Source organism: Ciconia boyciana, chromosome 19, assembly GCF_034638445.1.
Source record: "Ciconia boyciana chromosome 19, ASM3463844v1, whole genome shotgun sequence".
NCBI classification, from domain to species: domain Eukaryota; kingdom Metazoa; phylum Chordata; class Aves; order Ciconiiformes; family Ciconiidae; genus Ciconia; species Ciconia boyciana.
In genome coordinates this window covers 246,148-270,945 of record NC_132952.1, presented here as the reverse complement: position 1 = coordinate 270,945, position 24,798 = coordinate 246,148, and the positions used below count along the sequence as shown (strand labels likewise).

Here is a 24,798-nt window from a genome sequence, read left to right as displayed (position 1 = left end):
ACTCTGCTTTGGGGAAGGGGACTGTCACTTTCAAGTATGATTGATTTAACAAAGTTGGTGAATTTAAGCAAAGTAAAAAAGTAAGTTTTTTTTCCCTAGGCTGCTCCTACAAACAACTACTTTACCTTTGCACTCCTGGTGTAAGTGACTCTTTTTTGCCTTCAGGCCAGCAGTGCATTTGCATAACCCCATTCACTGTGCCTGTACCCCTGCAGCCAGGAAGCAGTGGTCCATTGAGCAGGGGGCAGGCTGGGCATCCAAAAGCTTGAGAAGTGGAAGCTCAGCTAAAGTGACCGGAATGCATGCCAGTCCTTTGGGAGAGGCTTTGACTGTCTCCGAGGATGTAGATCCCTGCATCTCTCTGAGCCCTCCTTCCAATACTTGACCTCCTTCATGCTGAAAAACGTTCTGCTTGTATCAAGCTGGAATTTCCCATGTGCCACCTTGAGCCTTGTCTTACCTGGACAAGGGTCTGGCTCCATCTTCCTTACACCCTCTCGTTGGGTCACTGAAGGCAGCAGTAAGGTCTCTCTTTTGCCTTCTCTTCTCTAGGCTCAAGTCTAACCCTCAGCTTCTCCTTGCCCACCATGTTCTCCAGCCCCCAACCATCCTGGTGGCCTCCCCTGGAGTCGCTCCAGTGTCTTCCTTGCACTGGAGAGCCCCAAACTGTACACGGTGCTCCATGCAGGTCTCACAAAGTGCCAGAACACTTGGGAGCTTGTTTTGGAGGAAGGCTGGTTCTCCTTGGGTTTTGCCCTTCATAAGTATGTAAGCAGGCTTCAGGGTGTTTTGGAAAGTGGAGGTGGACAGTGTGCAACCTCCCTGGGCTGTGTGTGACCATGCGGTGCTGCCTGCTGACAGCTTCTTCTCTCACTGCAGGCTGGGAAGGAAAGTTACTGTGCAACTACATCCCCTGTGATTTAAACCACCGTAACTAACCATTTTTAATCAGCCATTATGCCAGCTCCACTCAACACCTAGTACTGACTAAGAACAATGTTGTCATCTGGAAAGCGGCTGCTGGCACTTAACCAGCTGGCATGTTTTAAACTTGTCTAAACTGGGTGCTAAGCAGCATTAAAATGTAATGATTAAACATGCTCACTCCACGTTTTCCTGGCCACCCCCACCTCCACCTCCACAAGCTATGCTTGTGCCCTGGAAAGGCTCCCTTGGGAGCTGCACCTAGAGGGGATCTGCAGAGAGCCTGCTGGAGATGGAAAGGAGAGCATGGGGTGGGAGGGCACTGGTCCTCATCCTATGGGAAGTCAAGGAAGACCAATCTGGGAATAGTGCCGTCAACACTTCTGCATGCTGGCTGTAGGGGTTGGGGCCTCTGGGTCAGGTAGGGATGGCCTTCAGAGATCTGATCTCAGACTCTGCACACCTGACCCTGAAACCTGCTCCTCCAACATCTGAGATAAGGGAGTTGGGCAGAGACAGGTGATTCACAGACAAAAACATTGAGCAGCCACAGATGCATTTGGAGTCCCTGGAGGTGGAGGCAGAAGTCCACTTGCGGGCCTGATCCTGGCTCTGCTCGCACCTGGAGACGTACAGACATCGGATGGTCCCTGGCTGCTCTGGTCCCCTGAGTCTCTGTGTCTGGTCTTGGTGGACGTACATCCTGTCCCCAGAAGCGCCGTGGTGCTGGGGGGTGTGACTCCGGCTTTGCACTAGGACCAAGAGGGCTGGGGAGACGGTCCACTTGAAGGGCTCTTGTCCAGGAAAAGCTCCCTTTTTACTTTCATGTTTCCTTTAGGATTAAAGCCATTCTCCTCAGGCTCAAAACCTGGAATGTTTGTCAAGTTTATGAGGGCTCTTAGAGAGGCTTTTAGAGAGTGCATTCTACCCCTTCTTTTATAGGGCCAAGATAAGATTATCTTTGTTTTAACACCAATTAAAGCAGGAAGGGTTTATAGGATTAAGGATTTTCCATCAGTGCAACTTTGATGTCACCACTTGCTTGCTTGGTTTGCTTCTTTCCCTGCATTAAAAGGTTAGGAGCCATTCCCGTAATGGTTAACATACCACCCTCCAGAGGCAGAGCTCTCCCAGGCAGAAGCTTTGGGAAACGTTTAAACAAGACCAAACAAAGTAACAAAATATGAAAGTCCTAAAGTCTTCTGGAGACCACTTGGAGAAAGCAGGCTTACCATTTAAACAACTGCTTTTTCAGTATGTAGCACTGCAGTGTTTACATCTATTGAAAAAGGACATGCTGCTTGCCTGAAAAGCATTTTTTAAAATATCAAAATAAAATAAATTACTGTATTGTAAGGAATCTAAAGCAAAACCAAAAAAATCCTGCAGTCTTGTAGTCAGAGGCTGGAAAACACATCAGTCCATTCTCTGCACCAGAAGAAAACGAGAGGCTGAATAACGCAAGCGTGACATTTGGTGTATCTGCTAGTGCGTCACTCCACAGAAATAACCTCATGGTTCGGCACCTCGGCTGGTGTAGGCTGGCATCGCTCCATGCAAGTCACCCCAGCACCTGAAGCTCTAGGTCCTTATGTGTGTGCCAGGCCACTGAGACAAGGTTTTGGGGCTGGAACTGCGCAGGTGCTGGCAGCATCCTGATCACCCCATGTGCTGGGACTGGGATTGCTCCTAGACCGGCAGCACCCAACATCCCCAGGGTGGTGGATGTCGTGCTTCAGGAGAGCACTGCTGGCTGCTGAGCTTGGTCTTGGAGCTACATCCTAGAGTGCTCTTCAGGTGTCTGCAGGAGCAAGGACATCCAAAGCACGTGCTGCCACCAGAGCTGTGCTCCTGACCTGTAAACTCACCATCTGGTTTTGGCTTCACCCAGGGATGCTGGCCTCTGGAAGTGAGCTGTGAATTGTGCCTTTGGGGCTGCAGTCATCTGTGGTATACAGCAGCGTGATGAACATACAGCTCCATGTCTCCTTTGGATAGGGAGGTCCTCTCCCCTCGGTGTCTGCTGAACGCCTCTAGCAGGAGAAATGCTGGATTATGGTCCTCACCGTCTGTACTCTGAGAGCGCTGGTAGCACCCCAGTCCCCCATGTTCAGGCAGGAACAGAAAGCTTTCCATTTCTCTTTAAGGCCCCCTGTGATGGGCTGGGGAGGCTGAACCAGGCTGACCGGGCAGGTAAGAAATTCCAGGCGTTTCTCCCTGACAGCGGAATCCTGTCACCGCTGATGGATGTGCTGCCCAGAGCAGGTCAGCGGGGGGGGCTTGCAGGTGTGCATGCCCACAGGTGTGGTGGTCTCACCAGATGCTTGAACTTCTGAGCGGTGCTAGCAGGGAGATGACCTTGTGAACCCTGCAGAGGCTGCAGGCGGGATTTGCTGGCAAGCCCCTGGCACAGAGCCTCTCCCAGGTGAGGGCTCAGCCCTGCTGCTGGTGCATGGGCACTGGGAGAGAGCTGTGAGGGTCTGGATGAGGGTGCTCCCTGCCTAAGGTTGTCCTGGCTAGCAGGCTGGTGATGCTCTTGCAGGAGAGCAGGGGACTGTAACTGTCTGTCTTTGGCCCAGGCTGTGCTGGAGAGTCCGTGTGTGATGACCACTATTGGTTTGTCCCATGGTGTCCAAAAGGCTGAATCCCTGGCCCATGCAGTTTTCCTGGTCTTTGGAGCTTGTTTGGGCTGGGCTGAGGACAGCCTGGCTAGAAGGTCGGGGACTATTTGTCCCTTGCAGGACTTTCCAGCGTGCTCTTTTGGGGAGCTCCCAAACAGGGCATCACTCTGCCCTGCCCAGTCCTCTCCAACCCTCTGTGACACTGCAGTACTAAGGTCCTATCACATCCCCACGCTGACCCAGTGCTGCCCCTCTGCACCTGCCCGTGGACCAAATGAAAGGGTGAATGATGGTGAGCATACGACATAACCTCTTAAACCAAGCAGCCAGTGGTGAGCTGCAGACAGGCAGGGTGCAGCGTGGAAGTCCTTGCCAGGGGCACTTCCAAGGGGGTTGTGTCTGAAGGAGTCCTGGGCAGAAGCTGGGAGGCAGATGAGGTGGCCTGGGGGACACATCTGGGGAGCACTATTGTAGGGGATGTGGGTTTTGGAGTCCTGGCACCTCCAGCTGTGAGGCCGGAGCAGCAGTGCGTATGTGCTGGGGAGATGGTGTGACCCAGTTGATCTCCTTGAGTTGCTGGTGAGGTGAGGGTGCTGGTCCAGTCAATGGCATGGGAACCTATCTAAAAGCTGCTAGTGACGGGAGGATGCTTTTGCAGGCCTGTGTTGTCTGCTTCTATTTCTGTCCTGTGGAGAATGACGGGGTTAAAGAGGAACATTTGCATTGTGACTTCTTCCTTTATTGACAACTCTTTAATCCACATGGATTAAAGCACCATGTTCCCCTTCAGTTAATCTCATTTAACCCTGTTTTCCCTTCTGTATTTCTATCCCCTGCTCTCCAAATGCTGTCAGAGTTGTTGGCAGTGACAGCACCTGGCAATGGGATTAATTGCTTATCTCAAGTATGAGGTAACAGTGTAGGCTGCTAATTAAATTTATCAGGAGGGAAATGGGAGGACCTGTGCGGCCCCAAGAAGGACGAGTGCAGAGAGCTGGCACCTAGAGGTCCAAGATCCTCTCTCTTTCATAGGTATCAGCCAACTCCAATGCCAAGTCCAAGGGTCTTGGGTGTTACCACCTGCCTCCTGCACTGCAGCCTAGAAAGGCAGGATTGAGTCCTGTTCCCTCCAGCACTAAAATGTCCAGGCTGGAGAGGCCATGGCAGAAGTGTAAGCAGATCCAAAGGCAATGGACAGCATTGCTCCTTTGAGTTGTCCAGAGGCCAGCCTTTCACTAAGGTGACAAACACCATCGTGTGAGGGCCTGGGGACAGGAACAAGCAGAGAATGGGAAACTTTTTCAGGTGAGACAAAGTGAGACCCATTTGCGTGCAGAACTAAAAACAAGGGTCAAGGTGCAAGGGGCAGAATGGGGAAGAATATGGGAAAAGTGACAATGTCATTACAACACCCACTTCATCTTGCAAGAAGAAGGGCATGGCTGATGAAAGGAAAAAGGGGTAAATTCAGAGCTGGCTGGACATAGTAGCCTTCTGCACAGTAGCCTTCTGTCATAAATACCCCCCCCACACACCACGAGCAGTAGAAACCTAGAAGTGCTGGTGGAGGAAGATCTGGGGTCTGGGTTTCAGCCTCCCACTTGCAGTAGGGCTGCCACCAGCATTAGTTCAAGGCATCCATGGCATTTAGCTGAATCTCCCCCAAGGAAGGAGATCCACCACCGCTCTGTGACCTGTCCCAGGGCTGCACTATCCTTTGGAGAAGGAGCTTTTCCTATTGTCCAGTCTGAACTTGTGGTCCTTGTTACAGAGTCTGGCACCCTGAGAAGTGTTTGGGTCTATCTTCTTTGCATCTGCCCCCAAATAGCTGCAACTGCAGTTGGATCCCCCCCTTACCCCAGTTTACCCATCCCAGCTCTTTCCACCTCTCCTCATATGCTCTGTGCCCCAAGGCTGGCCATCTTGGTGACCACTGGACTCTCCTGTTCCTCCATTGAACTGGGCAACCCCAAACTAGCCGCGGCAGCATCCCCAGTGCCTGGCAGGGGAAAACACCTCCCTCAATGTGCTGGCCACGCTCCTCCTAGCATGGCCCAGAACATTGTTTTCTTTATTCTCCATAAGAGCAAATCGCTGGCACCAGCATGGGGTTAGTGCGGGGGCAGTCCTGTGGTGTGGTGGCCAGCAGGAGCGAGGAGGGCTATGGGAGAGGGCTCCCAAAAGCACAGGGGAGGGTGAGAGGCAGGATGCGGCCAAGGTGACCAGCTCTGGGGTCCCGCAGCACCGGAGATGCTGACGATGTTGGGCTGCAGAGCCAGCCTCCCTGCCCCCTGCCTCTGGCCCCGGAGGGAGAAGAGAAGCAGCTGGGAGATAAGGCTGGGGATTTAAGACTCTTGGCAGATCCTAACTGACAGAGCCAGGGCTGCCTGTTTTCCATCAGCCATTAAAAACGCCTTGCTCAAGTGGAAGGAGCCTTGCTGCCAGGAGAAACAAAGCCAGGCAAAGAGAGCTGAGGAGGACACTTCCTCAGAGCCATTAGCACAGACTGAATGTGCCATTTTAGAAACTTTTATTGCAAGAGAGAGCTGTTTGCAGAAGTGGTCTGGGGTGGGGGTCTGAAGGCGAGGACAGTTTTTGATGCAGATGAGTCTGTTTGGAGCCTACTCAGCTCACACTGGATTAATTAAGAAGTTGGTTAGAGAGAGGCAGTGAGACATGGGACCGGCAAACAGGGAACCCCTCTGCAGCCCCTCCTGCATGTTTGGCCAAATGCTTGTCCTTCAGGCTGAGCCACGCGATGCCTTTCTCTGCTAAGCTGCCCTGCGGTAGGCTGCGCTATGGGGAAGGAGGGCTGGAAGCCTCGTGCCAGTGCTGCCTCCAGCAGCACATGCTGCAGAAGTGGCCTTCCCTCCCAGATCCCTGGCATGATCCTCCTGCAGGGGAGGGCAGGACTCCTCGTGAGTCCTTCTCCATGGTGTTCCCTTCCCAAAACATGTGCCTTCCCAGGCACGACCACCTTTCCGCTGGGAAACAAGGACACCCGGCGCTGCTCAGGCGTTCACAATCTTATTTGAGAGAGCTACAGCCAGTACTCTTAGCAAACCTGCTGCTGTCTCCGAGCCGTACCCTAGCAAGGCAGCCATCCATGCCTACGTGCAGCAGTGAGGCAATTAAAGGTCCATATGTTTCCCGTGAACCCCTATTAGCATCCTCCGATTGGTGCCGGAGATGTGGGAACCCACCACGTGGGAAACTGCAAACCGCCCCTGCTTCAGTGATGAGGCCAGAGCTACTGTCACAGTAATCACCCTCCTGGAATGAAGGATGCTCTGATAAAGTAGAAATTTATGTGCTTTCACTGTTTCAATTCCCTCTTTCCAAGCAGGAGTTTCTAGGGATGCTCTGCCCCTGCCCTCGTTGCAAGCCTAAGGGGAAGCAGCATGTCCCAAAGCTGCTGTCACCACCCAGGGGCAGAAAACTGGGGTGTACTTGTGTCTTCCAGCAAGTGGCGAGAACATTCATGCTGTTTGAACAGGAGGGGGTTCAGCCCCTGTGTGAAGATTTCAGTTTTGATTTTTTGTTTACTCTGGAAACAAGAAATTGGGTGGATTCCAAATTAAAAGCTGTTTTCTCACCCAGAGGAAGACCTGGAGGGAACAAAACAGTTTTGAACACAATGTTCATTTATTTTACTACTGGAGATTGTCATTACTTGAGAAAAAAAAATAAAAAAGGACTTTGTGTCAAATTTCAGTGTTTTTCCTGTCTTTCAGCATGATTTCAGAACATTTATCTTTGGAGCAGTTCTGATTTTCCAGGATTATTTTATGCCATGTCAGTGTGCGGGACCTCTTGGGGAGGAAGAAAGTTGCCAAAACTTCTGGCCGTTTTTTGATGGCACGTGCCCCAGTTTTTGCCCCACTGCATGCAGAAGAATTAATTGCAGCCATCAGCCTGTGCCAGGCCAAACCTGGGGAAATTTTTTGTCTCTCGGGGCCAGTCACTAAGTCTCAGCAGCGTAGGCATTTTTTTGATGTATCTCTATCTTGATGCAGGAGAAGCTTTATAGGAAAGTTGTTATTTTTAAAATAAGCCTCAGGAAGGTGAAAGAGGCCCATGTCTCAAAATGTCTTTGATCAAATGACCCTATATTTCACCCTGGATGTCAGACTAGAGCAATTTTGTGTGTTGGTCTTATCGTGTTTCAAAAATTGGTATTAGTATGAGGACCCTGTTATCATTTCAGCTACAGAGCCACCACCACTTCACTGTAACGGAGAACTACGCAGCCATCACCTCTCCCAACAACTTAACACCCTCTGAGGTGGGTTTGTACTGAAGGACATGCTGGGAACAGGGTCAGAAATGGAGTCAAATGCCTGGGGGATAGGGGACAATGAGGGTGGAAAGATCCAGGAACATGAGGAGAAGCCAGATTTTTAACAGATCCTTTGACTGTAGGAGGCAGGATGGACTTTGCAAGCAGGAAGGCTGAGGGTATTTTTCTGTAGAGCTTTTCTCATTGGAAACTCAAGATAATTTTGAAGGAAGGGAGATGAAAACTGAAAAAAAAACCCTCTTTTTTTTTCAAAGAAAAAAACAGATACCTCTCAGTAATAGCTCTTGCTTACAGCAACCCCGAGCATATGTTTTTCCCAGGCTGCTTTTCTGATCTGCCTCATTCCTGAAAGCCTTGGCAGCAAACTGAAGTAGAAGTTTGTTTAACTTGTTTCAGTGCAGAAACCACCTGCCACCCCCCCAGGCTCTTCATGCTGCACAAGAAATTAACAGCAGCAGAAAGTCGCAACCAAGAGTAATCACAGAGAACCATGCCGATAAATGCTTATAGCTGAGCTTTTGCTTTGGCATTGGTGATCCCCTGGCTTGTAAGGGACTTTCTGGTGTTTAAAGCTTTGCGGTGATATTTTTAGCCACCTGTGCCGTATCTGTTAATACGGTATTTCACACTGTGGTCCAGCCTTCACCATCCATCTGCTGTAGGCACCAAGCACCCCCCATGCCACCCTTGCCCACCCCGCCTGGCTGAACACATGGTTTTTTGAGCGGCTGTTGCTAAGGGAGCATCTTCTTAATCTGTGAATGGCTTAGAGGTCGGAGCCCCAGTGGAGGTAGACCCCAGCACACTGCTGCTGGTCGTGGCAGAAGTGACAATTTGCTTATGATACTGAGTAAGGAAGACAAGGCCTGGCTGTGGAGAGTTGCAAAAGGACCTTATGAGGCAGCGTGACCAGGGAATGAGAAGGCAATTGGAATTCAATAGATGTGAGGTGATGCAAATGGGAGAAAACAGCCTCGACTTTACACGTGCACAGAGATAGGCTGTGAGTTGGCCCGACGTCTCTCAGGATTGAGACCTTGGGGCTATAATAGGTAGTCCAGTTGGTACACTGGTGGTTAAAAAATAATTTGGACATTGTTAATTATGTGAAAAGAGTAGAGAATAAAATAGTGAATGTTGTTATGCAACTTGCTTGGGGCATGACAGAGGTTTGTGCAACCCTAGGGGTCCTGAACAAGGTGGATGGCGATTGAGGGTTCATTGCCAATGCAAGTGTGAGATTGCATCAAATGAAATGGCAGCTGGCAGCTTCAAAGCAGAGGGCAGCAGTTTCTTCATGCAGCGCACAATTACACTGTGGGGCTCTGTGCTGCAGGATAAAATGGGTGCAAAATGTTTGCATGGAATAAAAGAATGACTGGGTAATTCAGTGGAAGAAACATCCCACAAGGGATGTTAAATGCAAAAAGCCTGCCTCTTAGAAAGTCCCTGAGCTATAAATTGTTGGAGGGTGGGAAGGTATTGTGGGCAACGTGTATGCCTGGCTTGTGCCCTGCTCCTTGGGTGGCCACTGTTGGGGGAGGATTCTGGTGACTGTGGTCTGACTTGGTACAGCCCGTCGCATCTTCTTATGTGACAGTGTCTAAAAATCCCCTTTGCATTCGTAAGACTCCCTGAGTGGACTCTGTTCTGCGCTTGTGGTTGAGGAATAGGGGAGGAGAAGTCTGCATGGGGACCCCACCTCTACAGGCAGCATGAGCAGCAGCGCCTGCCTCCTCAGAGCCTTCAAACCAGCTGCTCCTTCTCCACTTTGTTTACTTCAAATTGTCAGGTTTTGGCTTTGGACTCTGCAAAGCCCCAAAGGGTGTTTTCTGGCAGTGCTGCCAGGCTCCGGGCGTCCCCACCAGCCCTTGTCCTTGCCACTTACCACTGCTCTTGGTTCTCTTCCAGGCTGCCCATCGGGGACATTCAAGGCCAGCCAAGGGGATGAAGGATGCATCCACTGCCCAATTAACAGCCGGACGACTTCGGAAGGGGCCACTAACTGCGTGTGCCGAAACGGATATTACCGGGCAGATGCTGATCCTGTCGACATGCCATGCACCAGTATGTGGGCTCTGGGCAACTGGGGAGGGACCGCGTGCGTCTGGGAAAGGAGACACACATCAGTCAAAGCACCAAGGGATGCTTAACAAAGGCATCTGTCTCAGTGGGATTTTGGAGGAAGCCAGGGGGCTCAGAGCACCTCATCCTTGCAGGCATGGCTCTTTCTTACCCTGGGCCAGTCTGCACTTGCAAGCATTGCACATGCAAAAAGGACAGAAATTCAGGTTGCTCTGTGCTGTTCTAGGCAGTGGGATGACTTCACTCTGGGGCTGTACCTGGACAAGAAGACCTTCGTGTTGGCACGCAGGAGATTAGTGGAAAGGCCAGGAATCAGAAACGCTACAAAAAATAACTGGTGAATTTTGCCAGGGATGCCATGTAATCAAATGAGCCTAGGTTAAGAGGACAGGCTTTGTCCCCATTCCTGCCTTTGGCTGTCCAGCTTGCTCTGCACATCCTTGACACCAAGAGAAGCACTCAGCTCAGCGTGTGCCTGCTGCAGAGTCCTGGATGGGGAAAAGGATGGGGTGCAGCTGGTCCTGTAGCGATGAGCAGGGCTCTGGCTCTTACACCTTTCTGTCTATTCCCTTTACAGCCATCCCATCTGCCCCCCAGGCCGTCATCTCCAGCGTAAACGAGACCTCTCTGATGCTGGAGTGGACCCCGCCACGGGACTCGGGGGGTCGGGAGGACCTGGTGTACAACATCATCTGCAAGAGCTGTGGCTCCGGCCGCGGAGCATGCACACGCTGCGGGGACAATGTGCAGTTCGCGCCCCGCCAGCTGGGCCTGACAGAGCCCCGCATCTACATCAGCGACCTGCTGGCCCACACCCAGTACACCTTTGAGATCCAGGCAGTGAATGGCGTCACCGACCAGAGCCCCTTCTCCCCGCAGTTTGCATCAGTGAATATCACCACCAACCAGGCTGGTAAGATGCGGACCCGTGTCTCCCAGCAGACCTCTCCAGGAAGGGGAGGTAGTGGGCAGAGATCTCCTGGTCAAGAAGTGCTGGGTGAAACCCTGTGGGGTGAGCAGGGCTTGAAGGGGAGAAGAGGTGGGGTGACATGTGGCATGGTGTTGCTTGCTCCCTAATGCTGGTGATGACCAAAGTGCATGGGCCTGGATGAATCCCAAGCCTCGGGTGTGAAAAATATCCCTTATGGGGAGTGTGCCCCAAGGCAGAGCTGCCCTCCCCATCACCACAGCAGAACAGCTCATGTCATGGTCCCCTGGTGTCTCAGCATCCCTCTTTGGCACTGGGCACGTGACTGTTTCTGAGGTTGTTGCCTTGGACCATCAGTTACATGCACCATCGGTGTGTTGCAGACACAGCAGCAGCACTCACTGCTGCTAGCAGCCTTGCTTCAGCCCCTGCTACTGCTCCTGGTTCCTGAGGAGGGAAGGTAAGATTAGCTCCAGCATTTTGACACAAGCTACAATCTCCGACTGCAGAGAAAGCCAGGACAGGCTGTGAAAGGAGAGGAAAGCTGCACAGAAGAGGGGCTGGGAGATGGATATATGGGATCACCATCTGGAAAGCTGCTTCAGGTCCTGTGCTGCTTCAGAGTCACCTTGGTGAAGAAGACCAAACAGCAGAGCAGGAAGGGTTTCATTTGGGGTCTCCAGCTCTGTGCTGTCCTGCGGGTTTGCTACACTCCCCAGGCAGGGGGAGCAGGGTGGTTTTGCTGGGGGAAGGGATGTGTCAGGGTGTCTGGTAGTGCTGCTCCTGGGAGATGCACCAGCAGTCCCCAGGCAGCAGCTGTGCTGGTGGCAGGATGCCCCACAGAGCTGCTGGTCAGGGGCTGCTCTCACCTGGAAGCCATCTGGAGCTGGAGCACAGACTGGGGCTTTGCTTAATCCAATTGCAGGGTGGAAGCATGCCAATAAGGTACAAGCATGCATAGGAGCAGGCGAGTTTCTGTGGTCCCTCTGAGCGCTGCAGCAAATGTGTGGGGTTGTACGAACATGCCCCAGGCTGCCCTGGACACTACATGACCTTCAAGACTGCATTTGGCAGTCATGGATGATTGCATTTCCACTGAATTGCTTGGAGACGATGGTGTGTGCTGGCTGTAGGAGACAGAAGGTGTTTGGTCTGGGGTAAAGCAGCAGTGGTGCAGATGGGCATCACTTGGTTGGGCATGCAGAGCACTGAGACAGTGGTAACCTGCAAAATGTCTTGGTCGCACATGAACCAGCAGCGTGACCTCTGATCTTAAGTTAGCTTGGTCACAGTGTTTTCAATACCGTAGCAGAAGCCCTGAAAGCAGGTTTAGCATAGCGTTGAACCGTGGTTTGACTGTGAGCAGAAACGTGTCTGCACTTGATGAGGAGAGAGGAACTGGCCTGGGATGGTGACCTGTTGCAGCTTCCTTTACAGAGATGGCTGATGGAGATGGGGTGGGTGCAATGCTACCTGGGGCTGGGAAGGGGCTCTGTGCACCCGCACCATCATCCTCCGCTATAGACAGGTTATTTAATGCTTGGATTTTGCACTTTGGAGTTATATGGCGTACTTGTAACCTTCATGTACTGCCTGTGACTACTTCCACCTTAGCAAAACAGTGAGCTGGTTGCAGGCGAACCCTTTTCAGTCCCCTGGATCCTCCTCCTTGTGTTTTCCTTGTTTGACACTCCTTTATTATCAGGGCTCACACTTCTCAGCCTGTGTGATGTCTCTCTTAATGTATCTATTCATTAGCACTAAACAGTAACTGTCTGCTTGCTAATTCCTCTGTAATTAGAGGCTCTGAATTCTTCTGCTTACACTCGGCACCGCCTGGCAGCCTTGATGTAGATCATTAGCAGTTGGTAACAGAAGCTGCAGGCACAAAGGCAGAACTGGGACAGGAGAATGGAAAGGAGATTGTGGGGAGAGGAGAGCATGCAGAGGGAGGGGAGGCATGAGTCTGGGGAAGCGGTGATTACAGCCTCCCTCTGCCTTTGCTCTGGGTTGAGCAGCTGGGGCTCCATCTCAGGCAGAGCAGAGGACCGAATATGTGATGGGGTTATGCTCCTGCCACAGCTGGACAATGGCCTCCCTGCAAAGGGCCCACTATGCTGGCCTTCGGGGACCTCCCAGCCCTGAAGAAAGCAAGGCAAAATCACCCTGGTTCACCCAGGAATAAATGGACCACTGTTGGGGGACCACCTGTGCTTGGTTCCTTCGGGACTGAGGAGAGATGCCACATCACCAGCAGCATCTTTAACCTTCAGGTATCATAAATTCTTCAGCATCCCAGGAAAAAGCTGCTGTTAGAGAGTAAGAAAATGATCCCCGTAGAGCAGCCAGAAGGCAGGTACTGAGTGTGGCTGGTAGAGTGGCACTGGGTGGGTGTGATGGTACGGTGACCGTCATCCCAAAAGGGAAACTTGAGATCAAAGAAGGTGACACACCATTCACCTTCTTGTCTCCCACAGAAAGATGGCTGCAGTCATTACTGTTGTACCCCTCTCCAACAAGGTCTGGATTTCACTAACATTCGCCTTTGCATCAACATAACTTATTTTGCTGTTTTGTTGTGGTAATAGGACATTTCTCCTCATGTAGACACAGGCGGTGGGTAACTTCTCTCAAGGAAAAATAAGAGGTAATTAGACCAAGCTGAATCACCCTTTCTTGCTATAAGGTGGCTTTCCAGAATGTGGATCTTCGCATAGCTCTTTGTAGACATTTCTGTCTTCTTCATCATAATTTTCTGAACTGGATATTGTACCCAGTAGCAGATAAACTACTTTCCTTGCTGGTCTTGCTGTTCCCTTTACACATCCAAGTGTAAAGTGCTATCTCGCTCAGCCATGCAGGCAGCTCTTACCTCCCTGGTGGCTTCTGTCTTGGTCCCTTCAGATGCTGCTTCCCTCAATGCAGTCTCCCATTCTGCAAGCAAGACCTGCATTTTGGTTTCCAGACCCAAGCACAACGTTATAAACATTTTCATGGGCTCAGCCATGAAGCCTTGATCATTGCTCTGCACAGAAGTTGTCATTCCCAACGCTGTCATTTTGGACACTTTATGAACAATTTGCCAGCAATGTTTTTATATCATCTCCCAGATCTCTAATAATTTTAAGGAGAGGTGCTGCCTCCACTGTGCTGGACACAGTGTGAGTCCCCATTGAGTGCCAGCCTTGTTTAAAACTAATTTCATGTGTTGCAGATGATGCTGATGCTGAGCCCAGTGTCTCACACACCTTAAGTCTGTGCACTCTGCTGAACTCCTGAGTTCAGGAAAAAAAATCGAGACAGTTTGACAAGAGCTACTTCCACAAAGTCATGCTGCCGTGCCTGATTTGGCCCATAGGATCCCATCAGGGTTTGTGGAAGGGACATCTGGTGTCTCTGATTCACCCTCCTGTTTGCAGCAGGACTATCACCAAGAGTAGATCTGCTGTGGCTTTTTCTAGCTGAGTCCTGGAAAACTTCACCTCTTTGCTAACCTGTCCCAGGACTATGTCACCCTCCTGGGAAAGATGCTTTTCATAATTTCCAGCCTGATTTGTGGTTTGTGCCCCTTGTTGCATCACCTACCCCTGCTGGGAAAAGTGAGTTTCCACCCTCTTTTAATGGAGCTTCAAGGAGTCGTAGCTGCGATTAAATTCGCACTTAATGTCTTCATCAGTAGGCTCAGCCAGCCCACCTCTCTCCACGTCTCATAAGCCTTGTGCCCCAGGCTGCCTCAGTCACCCTTGGTTGGATCCTCTGCAGTTCCTCCTGGACCCATGGCCTCGTGTTCTGCATTGGCCAAGTTGATGTTGGCCTTAGACTATCCAGGTTGATGCTGACCTCAGACTACTCAGGTTTAGCCTTTGCATTTCTCTGTAACATTGTCATCTTTTCAGTCCCACCGACAAAGTGATCAGCAGTCCAGACACCACGGTGGAGAAAGGAGCCCTGAGGGACAGGCCACCTCTCTTCTTAGGAGAAGGTTGATCGAAAGAGAGCGGCCAGCGCCAGCCTGTGCTCAGAGGTGGTTTCCTGGACCTTTCTCTTGCAGTGAGTGTCCTAAAAAGACCAAAGGTGTTTAACCTCCAGAAGGGCAGGTTTTGTTAGAACAGGAGGTGTGATGCTTCCCTTTTCAAACTATAGAAAATTAGAAGGGAGCAGGACCAGCAGAATAGAAATAAAAAGAGCTTGGAATAAACATTCCCTTCCCACCACCTCCTTGGTCCCCAGTCAGTCTTCAGCCAACTTGAATTTACCCCTTCCAGCAAACTCTGCATGATCCCCCTGCCTTCCTAGGAAATATCTTCTGTCACCTCTGAGGCCAGGTTGTGTTTTCTTTTTGCTCTTCTCAGCAGGCTTCTTGACCTCCAAGTCCATGCTGTACATCTCCCAACTCACCCTCCACTTGCCTGCCTATCACACCCTGCAGCTGAGTGGTACCTCTCCCCCAAAGTTCAGCAGCTCTCCAAGAAAGGAGATCCAGGACTTGCCATATGACACAGCCAGTCCTGTCTTAAGGGGCTGTGATGTGGCCAAAGAAAACAAGCCCATCGCACAGAGAGCGGGTGCCACCAAAAGCCTTTACTCAGCCATGCCAGAGCAAAAGATCTGTGCCAAGAGGGTGGTTGAGAGCCATGCCAGCATCCCAAGAGGGAAGGCACAGGAGGGACGCCAGAGGTCAAGGAGCTGAGTGTGGCCCAGCACTTGGGATAATGACACTTAACTAATTGAAAGCCATGCCAGGCATCAACCCTCTTGCTGGTGACAACACGCAGCCCCTGCTTGCTAATTTGTGGCCATTCTTTGGGGAGGATCAGGGAGGGTGGGGAGTCTTGGTGCTGCGAGGATTTGCAGGCTCCATCTGCACCGCAGGCAGGCTGAGTGCCCTGGGAAAGGCGCCGAGGAAAAGGGCTCCTTGGGCAGGGATGACTTAAATAGCACATGGGAAGGGCACCTCTTGATGACAGACTGTGGCTTCTGTGATCTGAGAAGGGAGGAAAAAGCCCTGGGCTCTGGAGTATCCAGAGACAAAATTCAAGACCATCCAGTGATAGGGCAAAGAGAACATCTAGATTTTTGGGAATGTGTCCCTTTTGTGAGTGACTCTTGTGTCACATGGGATAAAAAGGGAGGATTAACTCTGATGTCAGAGGCTCTTGGCTGCAAACAGAGCCGAAAAGAGCCATAAACAGCTAATACCCTGTGAATACCAGCTAATGTGTGACAGAGGAAACCGATACACTTTCCTGATAAACCCGTCGGGAGCACCATCTGCAGTGGCGGAGTTTACTGGCACAATTTCTCCCTCTCTATGGATCCAGATAACTTGTTATGATTATTTGCATTATTATTCTGGGTGGCATTTTACAGCAGTATGTCGTGACATGGGTTCTTTGGCTGGGGAGATGTGCAGCTCACGCCTGTGCACCAGGTTCATGCCAGGTATCATTAGGGTTTGAATTTCTGCTTTGCGGTGGCTATCACAGCCCAGGCATTTGCATCCCAGCCAGGCAGTGTCTTTTGGACAGGGCTGTCTTGACAGGATTCAGGTGCCTGTGAGCTCAAGGACAGCTGAGTGTTTCAGCTGTCCAAAGCAAGCGCATGGGCCATGGCTCTGCTCTTCTGTGAATGTCCTGTGACTGGACTCAGTCCAATCTGGTCCTTACGCAAAGGCTGGAGAGTTCAGCCGTGAGTGATGAAGCACAGGCGAGACAGATCCTGGGAAGTGCAAAGCACCAGAAGGGAGGACTTTTCCCTCACCTTCAACAACAAAAAAATCCCTTGCAGCCATGGTCCATGAGCTTTACTGCCAAATGCAACAGGCATCATGGAGGGGTCAGGGGAGGAAAGGTGAGGAGAAAGAGGAGTGGAGCCAGGGTAGCAGACGAGGTGAAGGAATAAGGTTGGTAGGGACTAGCACTTCTCACCAGCCATCCAGGTTGCTTGCCACATTAGTTATGCTGCAGGCTAGAAAGAGAGAGGGGAACTGCATCGCCTGGGACACATGGACTCTTGCTTTTATCTTTTCACTTTCATTTTGCATCAGAAGATCTGGCTGGCTTCCTCCTTCAGAGGGATGCACAGCAGTGGCCTCTGCTCCTCTGGACACAAGCAGGGAGTCATGGCATCTCCTGTTCTCTCTCGTGCTGCTCTCAGCCTTGCCCTGAGCTGGCTGCAGTCAGGAATTACTTGTCTGTGAAACAACCACCTGGGAAAGTGTATGCAGAAATCACCTCAAAGAGTTGGAATGAGCTTTCCAGACCTTAAAAGCTATGAATGTCTATTTCTTGTTGCCTTCCAATATAAAAGTAAAAGGCAGGAGATTGTAGCATCCCCGCATCTCGGATGTCTCATCCAACCTCCCACCTACGGCAGGACTGCTGCCAGCACTACATCAGGACAGCCATGGCTTTGGGTAGACAATTATTGGTAATCCCCAAAGGCAGAGATCTCTCCACGTTTCCAGTGACTTGTCCCAGAGCTGCATCCCCCCCCCCGGTGGGGGAACTTTTCCCGATGTCCAACGTGAACCTCACAAGCTATGATTTATGACTATTGCTCTTTGTTATACTAAGTTTCAAAGGTTCAAGCCAAGAGATGTTTTAAATCATCCTGCATATCAATTATCCTCACATTCAGTCCTGTCTTTGGCTAAAGCATCTTTCAGAAAGGCAACCAGTCTTGACTTGAGAGATCAAAACACAGAGGGCCCATCAGGTCCTTGTACATGAGTCTGCGTAGCTTGTTCTTGCTTTTTTTTCCAATTAGATCACTGATTTTCTGAGGAAATGCAGTAGACTCTGCCTGTCTGGACACCAGTAAAACACTTGATTTGGAAAACTACTAGTAAAGCTGGAAGTCTGTCCAGGAACTGCCTAAATGGGAGACCACTACCACCTGAATGGGGAACCATGAGGCTGAACTGAGGTGACTCACTGAAGTCCATGAGAAGTAGTCTCATACTTCTTGATGTTTCAAAATCTGCTAGGGTATTTCTTGTGCAGAAAACTGACACAAACATTGTTAGTATAGAGGAGGACTTTGATACCTCCAGGAAGACGCTGAGAGGTGGAATAGCAGAATCAGGGTGAAATTCAACAATGGAAGGCAGCTGAGGAGGACCTGGTGGCAGACCATGGGAAGGGAACAACTCTCCAGTATAAAACCTTGTGGAAAAAAAACACCTGCAAGACTGGACTGTATCAAGCAAAGTATGTTCACCAGCTGTAGCAAAGTCTCACTACCATTGCACAAAGCTTGGGTGGAGCTTTGTACAGTCATTGCATGCACACCTGGTTACCCACATTCAAGAGAGCTGAACTGTGACGGTAGCAGATAGAGAGAAAGGCTGATAAGGTGAGCAGAACACAGGAGAGCCCACGTTACAGAGAGGAGACCAAAAAGGCACTATGTGTTCAGCCTTGGTGAAGGGGATTTATTTGCTGCCTGTAATAATGTGCAGGGCTAGAGGGCCATCAGAAAGGAAGAAGAGTTATTGAAGGAGAAGACAAGAGCAGATGGTACAGAGTGGCTGGTGATAGCATTTAGGTGGAAAAGTAGAAATTTTCTGAGCTGTGGAGCCATCTCCCACGTGGAAGAGCCAGGACAAAGCCTGTTTGCCTGTGTGACAGAGCAAGCAGGAGTGTGTCTGCTCAGCTACTGTAGGACTATTCCTGAGGTCCCTTAAATCCCAGGTTTCTTCTTTTAGGGACTTTACTGGATGTGTTTCTGTGACAATTTGGCCTGCTCCCAGGCTCCAAAACCTTGGACTTTGAAACCTTGACATCCCCATAGCTGCTTCTCTTACTAGCATTAACAGCCAGACCTTACCCTCCACACGGACCCATGTAACCATCTGTAGTAACCCACATAACCATCCTGGCTCTGCAGCCCTTCTTCTGCCTTTCCTTTTCCTTTTCCTTTTCCTTTTCCTTTTCCTTTTCCTTTTCCTTTTCCTTTTCCTTTTCCTTTTCCTTTTTCTTCATCCCCAGCTCCCACCTTCACCCTGACTGCCTTGTACACAGGGCCATTGCCACCAAAACCTGATGTGGCTTGTCATTGGCTGCCCACCTCCTCTCACTTGGTGGCCCAGCCACTTGCCTTTGCTGCATTCCCAAGGCTTGCAGCAGCCACTGGTGAGTGCCCAGGAGGGACCCTGCTATGCCCAAGTCCCTTCTCCTCTGCCCACTGGAGACCATCCGTGGCCAGGGCTCCCAGATGGTAGGAGCTTTGCCAGCTGCTGGCACTTCAGGACTCCTCTTCCTGCTCCTGCGGTGGGCAGTTGGGGGGATGTTGGCAGAGCAAGGTATGGGCTGCACTGCTAGAGCTTTCCTAGCAGATGCTCTTCTCCACCCACTACCAGCTCTGCGGGCTTCTCCACCTGCTGACTCCCAGGCTTCCCTGCCGCATAATTACTCTGTGAGTTTGAGGATCATTTTTCCCACACCTGCCTGGGGCTTCAGAAACCTGTTCCAAAGCATCTGGAGCTGACTTTGGGCAGAAAACAAAAGGCCATCAGTGATGGATGGGGTGGAAAGTCCCTTCTGGTGAACCAGCACTTCTACCCACAACGTGCTGCCATCCCCGCTGTGTGCAAGTGCTGGGAGCTGATGGAGTGGCTCAGGAGCTCACCTTTTGCTTATGTGTTCAGGAGGGGTGATTTATCCTTACTGCTGCACTTGGCAAACACAGTCTGCAGCGTTAATTGCCTTGCTTGCTCACGAGGCACTGAGTGCCAGCACTTGGGCAGGTGGAGATGCTGGAGGCAGGTAGGCAAGGCTGCGGACACATGGGAGGCCAGTTTCAGGGTCACAGTGCTTGAACAGCTGAGCATACACTGGAGGGGTGATGCTGCTCAGTGGTGCGTTTATAGATGGTTGTAGCAAATTGGGTTAATGCAGCCGGCTGGCCAGTTGTCCCTTGGTCCATCTTGGAGTCCCTGTGATTTAGTAGTTCCCTCTATCTGTGTGTAAAATGATAAGTCTCTGACTCAGTTCAGGCAGGAAGATCCTCACTGTGCCTGTCTCACCACAGCCTGGTCCATGTTCATCACTGCCACTGGCCAGTGTGCAGGAGGCTGCTGCATTGGTACAGCTGGGCAGGATATACTCTTTCCAAGGAAAAAACCCTGATATTTCCAGAATTTCTCCACACACAGAGGGAGGCCAGCCTGGTGGAGTCTACCATGAAACAGAGCAAGGGAACAAGTTCAGTGTCAAATTAGCAAGACCCAGTGGGTCCAAGGGGATGCCTTGCAGGCGTCATTCTTTCAAGAAATATTTATCTGGTCTAAGTTTTCTGTGTTTGAAATTTCAAAATCAGTATTTTCCTAAGAACAGTTTCGGTTGCAATTAATTAGGACTTTCTGGGAAAGTACCATTTTATTGAAAATCTGGGGGGTAAGTTGAAGGGACGGAGGGCTGGCTCCTGCCAGCGTTCCTGCTTTCCGCCAGCCTTTTGCTGATGACATCACCTTGATCTGGAGCAGATGAGGTTTCCACATGGAGAGGGGGCCAGGAGGTGGGGCCAACCTTGGCGCCGACCAACCCCAAAGCTGCTCCAGCAGGCTGCGTGACGGGATGCCGGGATCCTCTGGAGCACCTCCTCTCAGTGCTGAGAACAAAGTCCTGCCTTCCTCTGCAGGCAGGATGGCAGCATGCAAATGAAGGCTGCAAACTCAATTAAACAAAGAGCGTAAAGACAGTCAAAAGCCTTCATCTGCCCGGGCCAAGTCACTGGGCTTGTGGCATTAGAAAGTGCTTTAAAAGCTGTAATCTACACCAAAGCCTTCGTTGATTCAAATGGGGCCAGAGCCAGGACCAGCTTTGGACTGCATTGCTGTGTTCTTAAGATTTTCCAGTGTTTGTAGTTACAAACTCAAGGGACTGGAGGCTCGGCCCACTGGGAAATTTTCCAGACACTCGACACACACAAACAGCGTGGGTACCAGCCTGATGGGGCCACGTTGCCAGGAACCTCAGAAACAAAAATGTCACAGGATGTGAAATACCAGTCTTCTAGAGCTCTAGCAAGTCCGGTGAACATCCCAGACCTGAGGCTTTTGCTGCTTTGAGGGTGAATGTTGTTTATTAAAGAGTCCTAGTGCTGTCATCCCTGTGACATTGCATTGCTTTCCTCAGCTCTGCTGGAGGTAATTGATTTCAAAAGTATGTGGCTCCTGAACATGCCATCGCAGGGGAGAACACTGGGAAAGAAATTGGGTGGACAAATGTTTTAATAGTCCAAGCAATAGCGAACCCTTTTAGCAGGACAGTCACACACACAGAAGTGCTGGTGGAGGGGCTTCTGGAGGTCTCCAGCTCAACGTCCCATGCAGAGCAGGGTCACCAGGGTCGCCATTGAGGGCAGGTCAGGAAAAACTTCCCTTCCTCCCTTCCTCATCCAGTTATTCCTTACTGTGGTGCTTTCAGTGCTCACGTGGGAGAAAGGCATCCCAAATTCAAATCCATTCTCTGGAGGGGCCTGTGGTGTGAAAGCCTGGGATGCTTAAATGGCAGGAGAGAGCTTTACATGGAGAAGTGAAAAATGGAGAAGGTTTTAACCAAATAAGTCAATTTTCAGTTAGATACCTAGATGCATTTGGACTCTGAGCTGAGTAAGAGCACAAAGAACTGGGGCCTTGAGGTCAGTGATGGGACCTGGACTGGAGGCAGCTGGACCATTGCACAGTAACAGTGACCTGCTGGGGACCGTGTGGGACTGGGATGCCTTGGGGCAAGGAGGGAGGGCTGATTTGGATTAGGTGTCCCTTGGGTGAGATACTGGCACAAAACATCCAGGTCTGTGGGGAAGTGCAGAGTGAGTTGTCCTGGCTTTCCACTCTGCCCATGCCTGAGAAACAGAGGTCACCTAAGCCCCGCATGCCTATTTCACCTACGTGCAGCCTTGTATGGAGGCCCTGTGTGCTCCTGCCATTTCATACACTGGTTTTTGGGCACTGCTGGAGCCTGGATCCCAGCCTAGATGTCTCCAGGCCCTGTGGCTTCAAGGTCAGGGAAGCTCTTGCTCCATGACTGATCACAGCACCGTCCTCGCCGCTGCATGGCATCACCCTTTAGTCTTGCCAGAGCGAGCTGCTCATGTTGTGCAGGGCTTGAAGTGCAGAAAGAGCTCTGGGACCTCCAGGGGTGAGGAATGCCCCGCTCTGGTCCCACGGGGGATCCTGTTTCCCACGTAGTTCCCATGTGTTGGAGCTACGTGGGTCACCCAGTGAGGCTGAATCCCAGGGTAAAGGCAGTGGGAGAGAAGCTTGCACACTTACCCCAAGGTTTTCCAGGTGTCTTTCTTTGCCACGTTTGCAGGGCAGTTGCAGGCATCCACTGCCAGATGCTCTGTCAGCAACTTTCTCCCCCACATCTCCCCATTTACTGCCCTGTCCCGTGGCCTCTGGACTAGCTGGTGCCTTGCAGCATCATGGTGCATTTCCCTGCCACTCTGTCTTCAGCCAGGGGTTACGCAGTTAATCCTGACCCCGGATCACAGCCGCTTCTGCATGTGGGTAATTGAAAATGCCAGAATTCCCTGCTGACCCTCCTATAATAAAAGCAGTTCCCCCCCGTCCGGTAACCTGACACTCCAGGGACCAAGATCTGTCAGGAGGGCTCCGAGGAGATGCTGGAAAACTCCCAGCTGTTCACCTCTTTTTTTCCCCTGGGTGATTTCAAAGTGTTGCTGGGGAGAGGCCACAGGCTGGGTTGGCTTTGCTCTCTCTCTGTCCTGAGTGTTTTCCAGAGCAAATGTTGACTCTGTCTGACAAGACATGGGTTAGTGGTATTAAAGTGATCAGAGATAGGGGTTTTGCTGCCTGTAACCTGACTCTTCCAGTTAAGCCAGCAGAGGAATGGAGACACTTTGATTATACCGGGATCTCAATAGCGCTGACCCCCTGGCAGGCAAGGAGTGAAAGGCTGAGAATTGCAGGACTGGCAGGTGAAGGAGGCGGGGGGCTAGCTGCAAAATGGGGGGCTGGTTGCAATTGGTAGTGTTTCAAATGGGTATAAAGATCATGAAAGAGAAGCTGCGGAAAGATCCTGCTGTCCCCTGGCAGGTGGTCCAGGGGCTGGAGCCACACAGGCCTATGAAACACTCCCATCAAATGGCCGGGGACCAATGCAAAAGATGCTGCCTGGGGAGTCCAAGACCCTGGGCTGCTCCCTGTAGTGTTGCTCTGGCACGGGGGAGTGTCTTGTCCAATTTTATTCCCTTTACAGCAGCAGTCCAGCTTCCCAGCCTGCACAGGGTGACCTTCCACAGCTTCACAGCAGCACCAAGGCTCTAGAGGCTCTGAAGTGGCCCAGAAGTGCTGTGGCCATTATCTGGTGTGTAGCTGGAGGTGGACTTGTTTCACAGCATCACATCACTGTGAGTCAGACCTACTAAAAACTGGTGGCAGCAGCCCCTGGCAGTTGTGGTGGCCCAAGAGTCAGGACCTGACACAGAAAATTGGCCTCTGCTATCAAAGCCTATTAGAAATAGGATGCTTGTAGCCCTGAGTGGTCCCTTGGGATGGGATGAACCAGCACGCATGAGGGACCAGATGGTGTCACAGGGTGTCGGGTTATATTGCTCAATGTCTGCAAGGAAGATGCCTGCTTGTTCTTCTGTTAAATGAGTCCTGATACACTCTCATGTCTTTATTCTTGGTCTCCGTACTGAAAAGGTAGAGGTGGGATAGCAGGGAGGTGACCTTAGGATATTGAAAAAGCAGGGCTGGGAGAAAGGTAACAGCTCCCAGGTGGAAGCTCTTGCTGTCTGAATAAAAGAGGAAGGTGCCCCAGCAGATGTCCTGAGGAATCCTGGTCTTGTTTGGCCAGATTGAGAAAACCTGGTGTCGTGGAGATAGGGTGGGGAGGGAAACACATGAGCTTCCTAAGAATGCCTCTAAACGGTACAACTCAGAGACATAAAACCAAGGAGGAAAATGGACCTATTTATTTCTCATTCACCCAATACAATTCTTCATTGTGTGATGCCCCCCTGCTGCTTTTTGTCAGTTTTATCTTAATGAATTGCCCTAAGCTTTACATAGCAGTTTCACCAATTACACTAATTTCAGATGCATCTCTCACCCTGCTCCCAGCAGGACATGGAGTGGGGGGTTTATAGGAAATGCAGAAACAGCCTGGGTCTGGAGAAGCATTTGGTCTGACCCTGCATCAGCAGGGAGGTGCAAGGAGTGAAGGAAGCAGCAGTTATCTTCTCCCTTCCCTGAGCTGGGGAGCATCGTTTAAAAAAACAGTGAAGGTGTACAACGGAGAGGGAACAGCAGCTCTGCAGAAGCTGTCTGAGGGCTGAGCTGAGTCAGAGAAGTGTCATGTTGGACACACTCAGAGGAATATCAAACCTGAGCGAGGAGGTGGATGCTGTCTCTGTAGTTAAGAGAGACGGTTACTGGCTACTGAGATCAGTTTTGAGGTTTATATTTGAAAAGGAGGTTAACAAAAAATTGGAAAAGGTTCAGAAGAGAGTCATCAGATTGATATGTGGGCTGATAAATCTGTGAAGCACTCAAGAAACTCAGTCTACTTAGATAATAGAAAAGAAGATGAAAAGAAAATATTTTCATGATCTTTCAGTTCTTCCACGAGGACAAAATTCTGTTTCTAGACTCCTCCTTAATTTAGGTAGCAAAAGCAGAAAAGTTCCAGCAGTTGGAAGCTCAAGTCCATAAATTTCAACCTGAAAATAATACGTGCATTTTAGAACAGAGCAAGTAACCATGAAGAAAACCTTCCAAGAGGCACAGTGGGCTCGTCATAATTTGCAGTCCTCAAAGAAAGCTGGATATCTGTCTATAACATATGCACAGGGTCAACCACAAGCGTTTCAGCTATATTTAACTCACTGCCTGGGTTCTGTTGCCAGTCTCGTGCAGATGTTCAGACCTGTTGTTACAGTAGCTTTTCCCAATTTTCTGCGAA

At 50.7% G+C, this 24,798-nt stretch overlaps 1 protein-coding gene across 2 annotated transcripts in view; it reads left to right on the top strand.

Annotated features, from left to right (window-relative positions):
* The window catches only part of EPHB2 (EPH receptor B2), a 130,113-nt gene that overhangs the window by 71,478 nt on the left and 33,837 nt on the right, over window positions 1-24,798 (top strand). For both annotated transcript variants that reach the window (XM_072883989.1, XM_072883987.1), the window contains exons 4-5: window positions 9,757-9,912; window positions 10,508-10,843. In XM_072883989.1, the coding sequence (XP_072740090.1) occupies window positions 9,757-9,912; window positions 10,508-10,843 (492 nt within the window). The remainder of the gene's footprint in view (window positions 1-9,756; window positions 9,913-10,507; window positions 10,844-24,798) is intronic.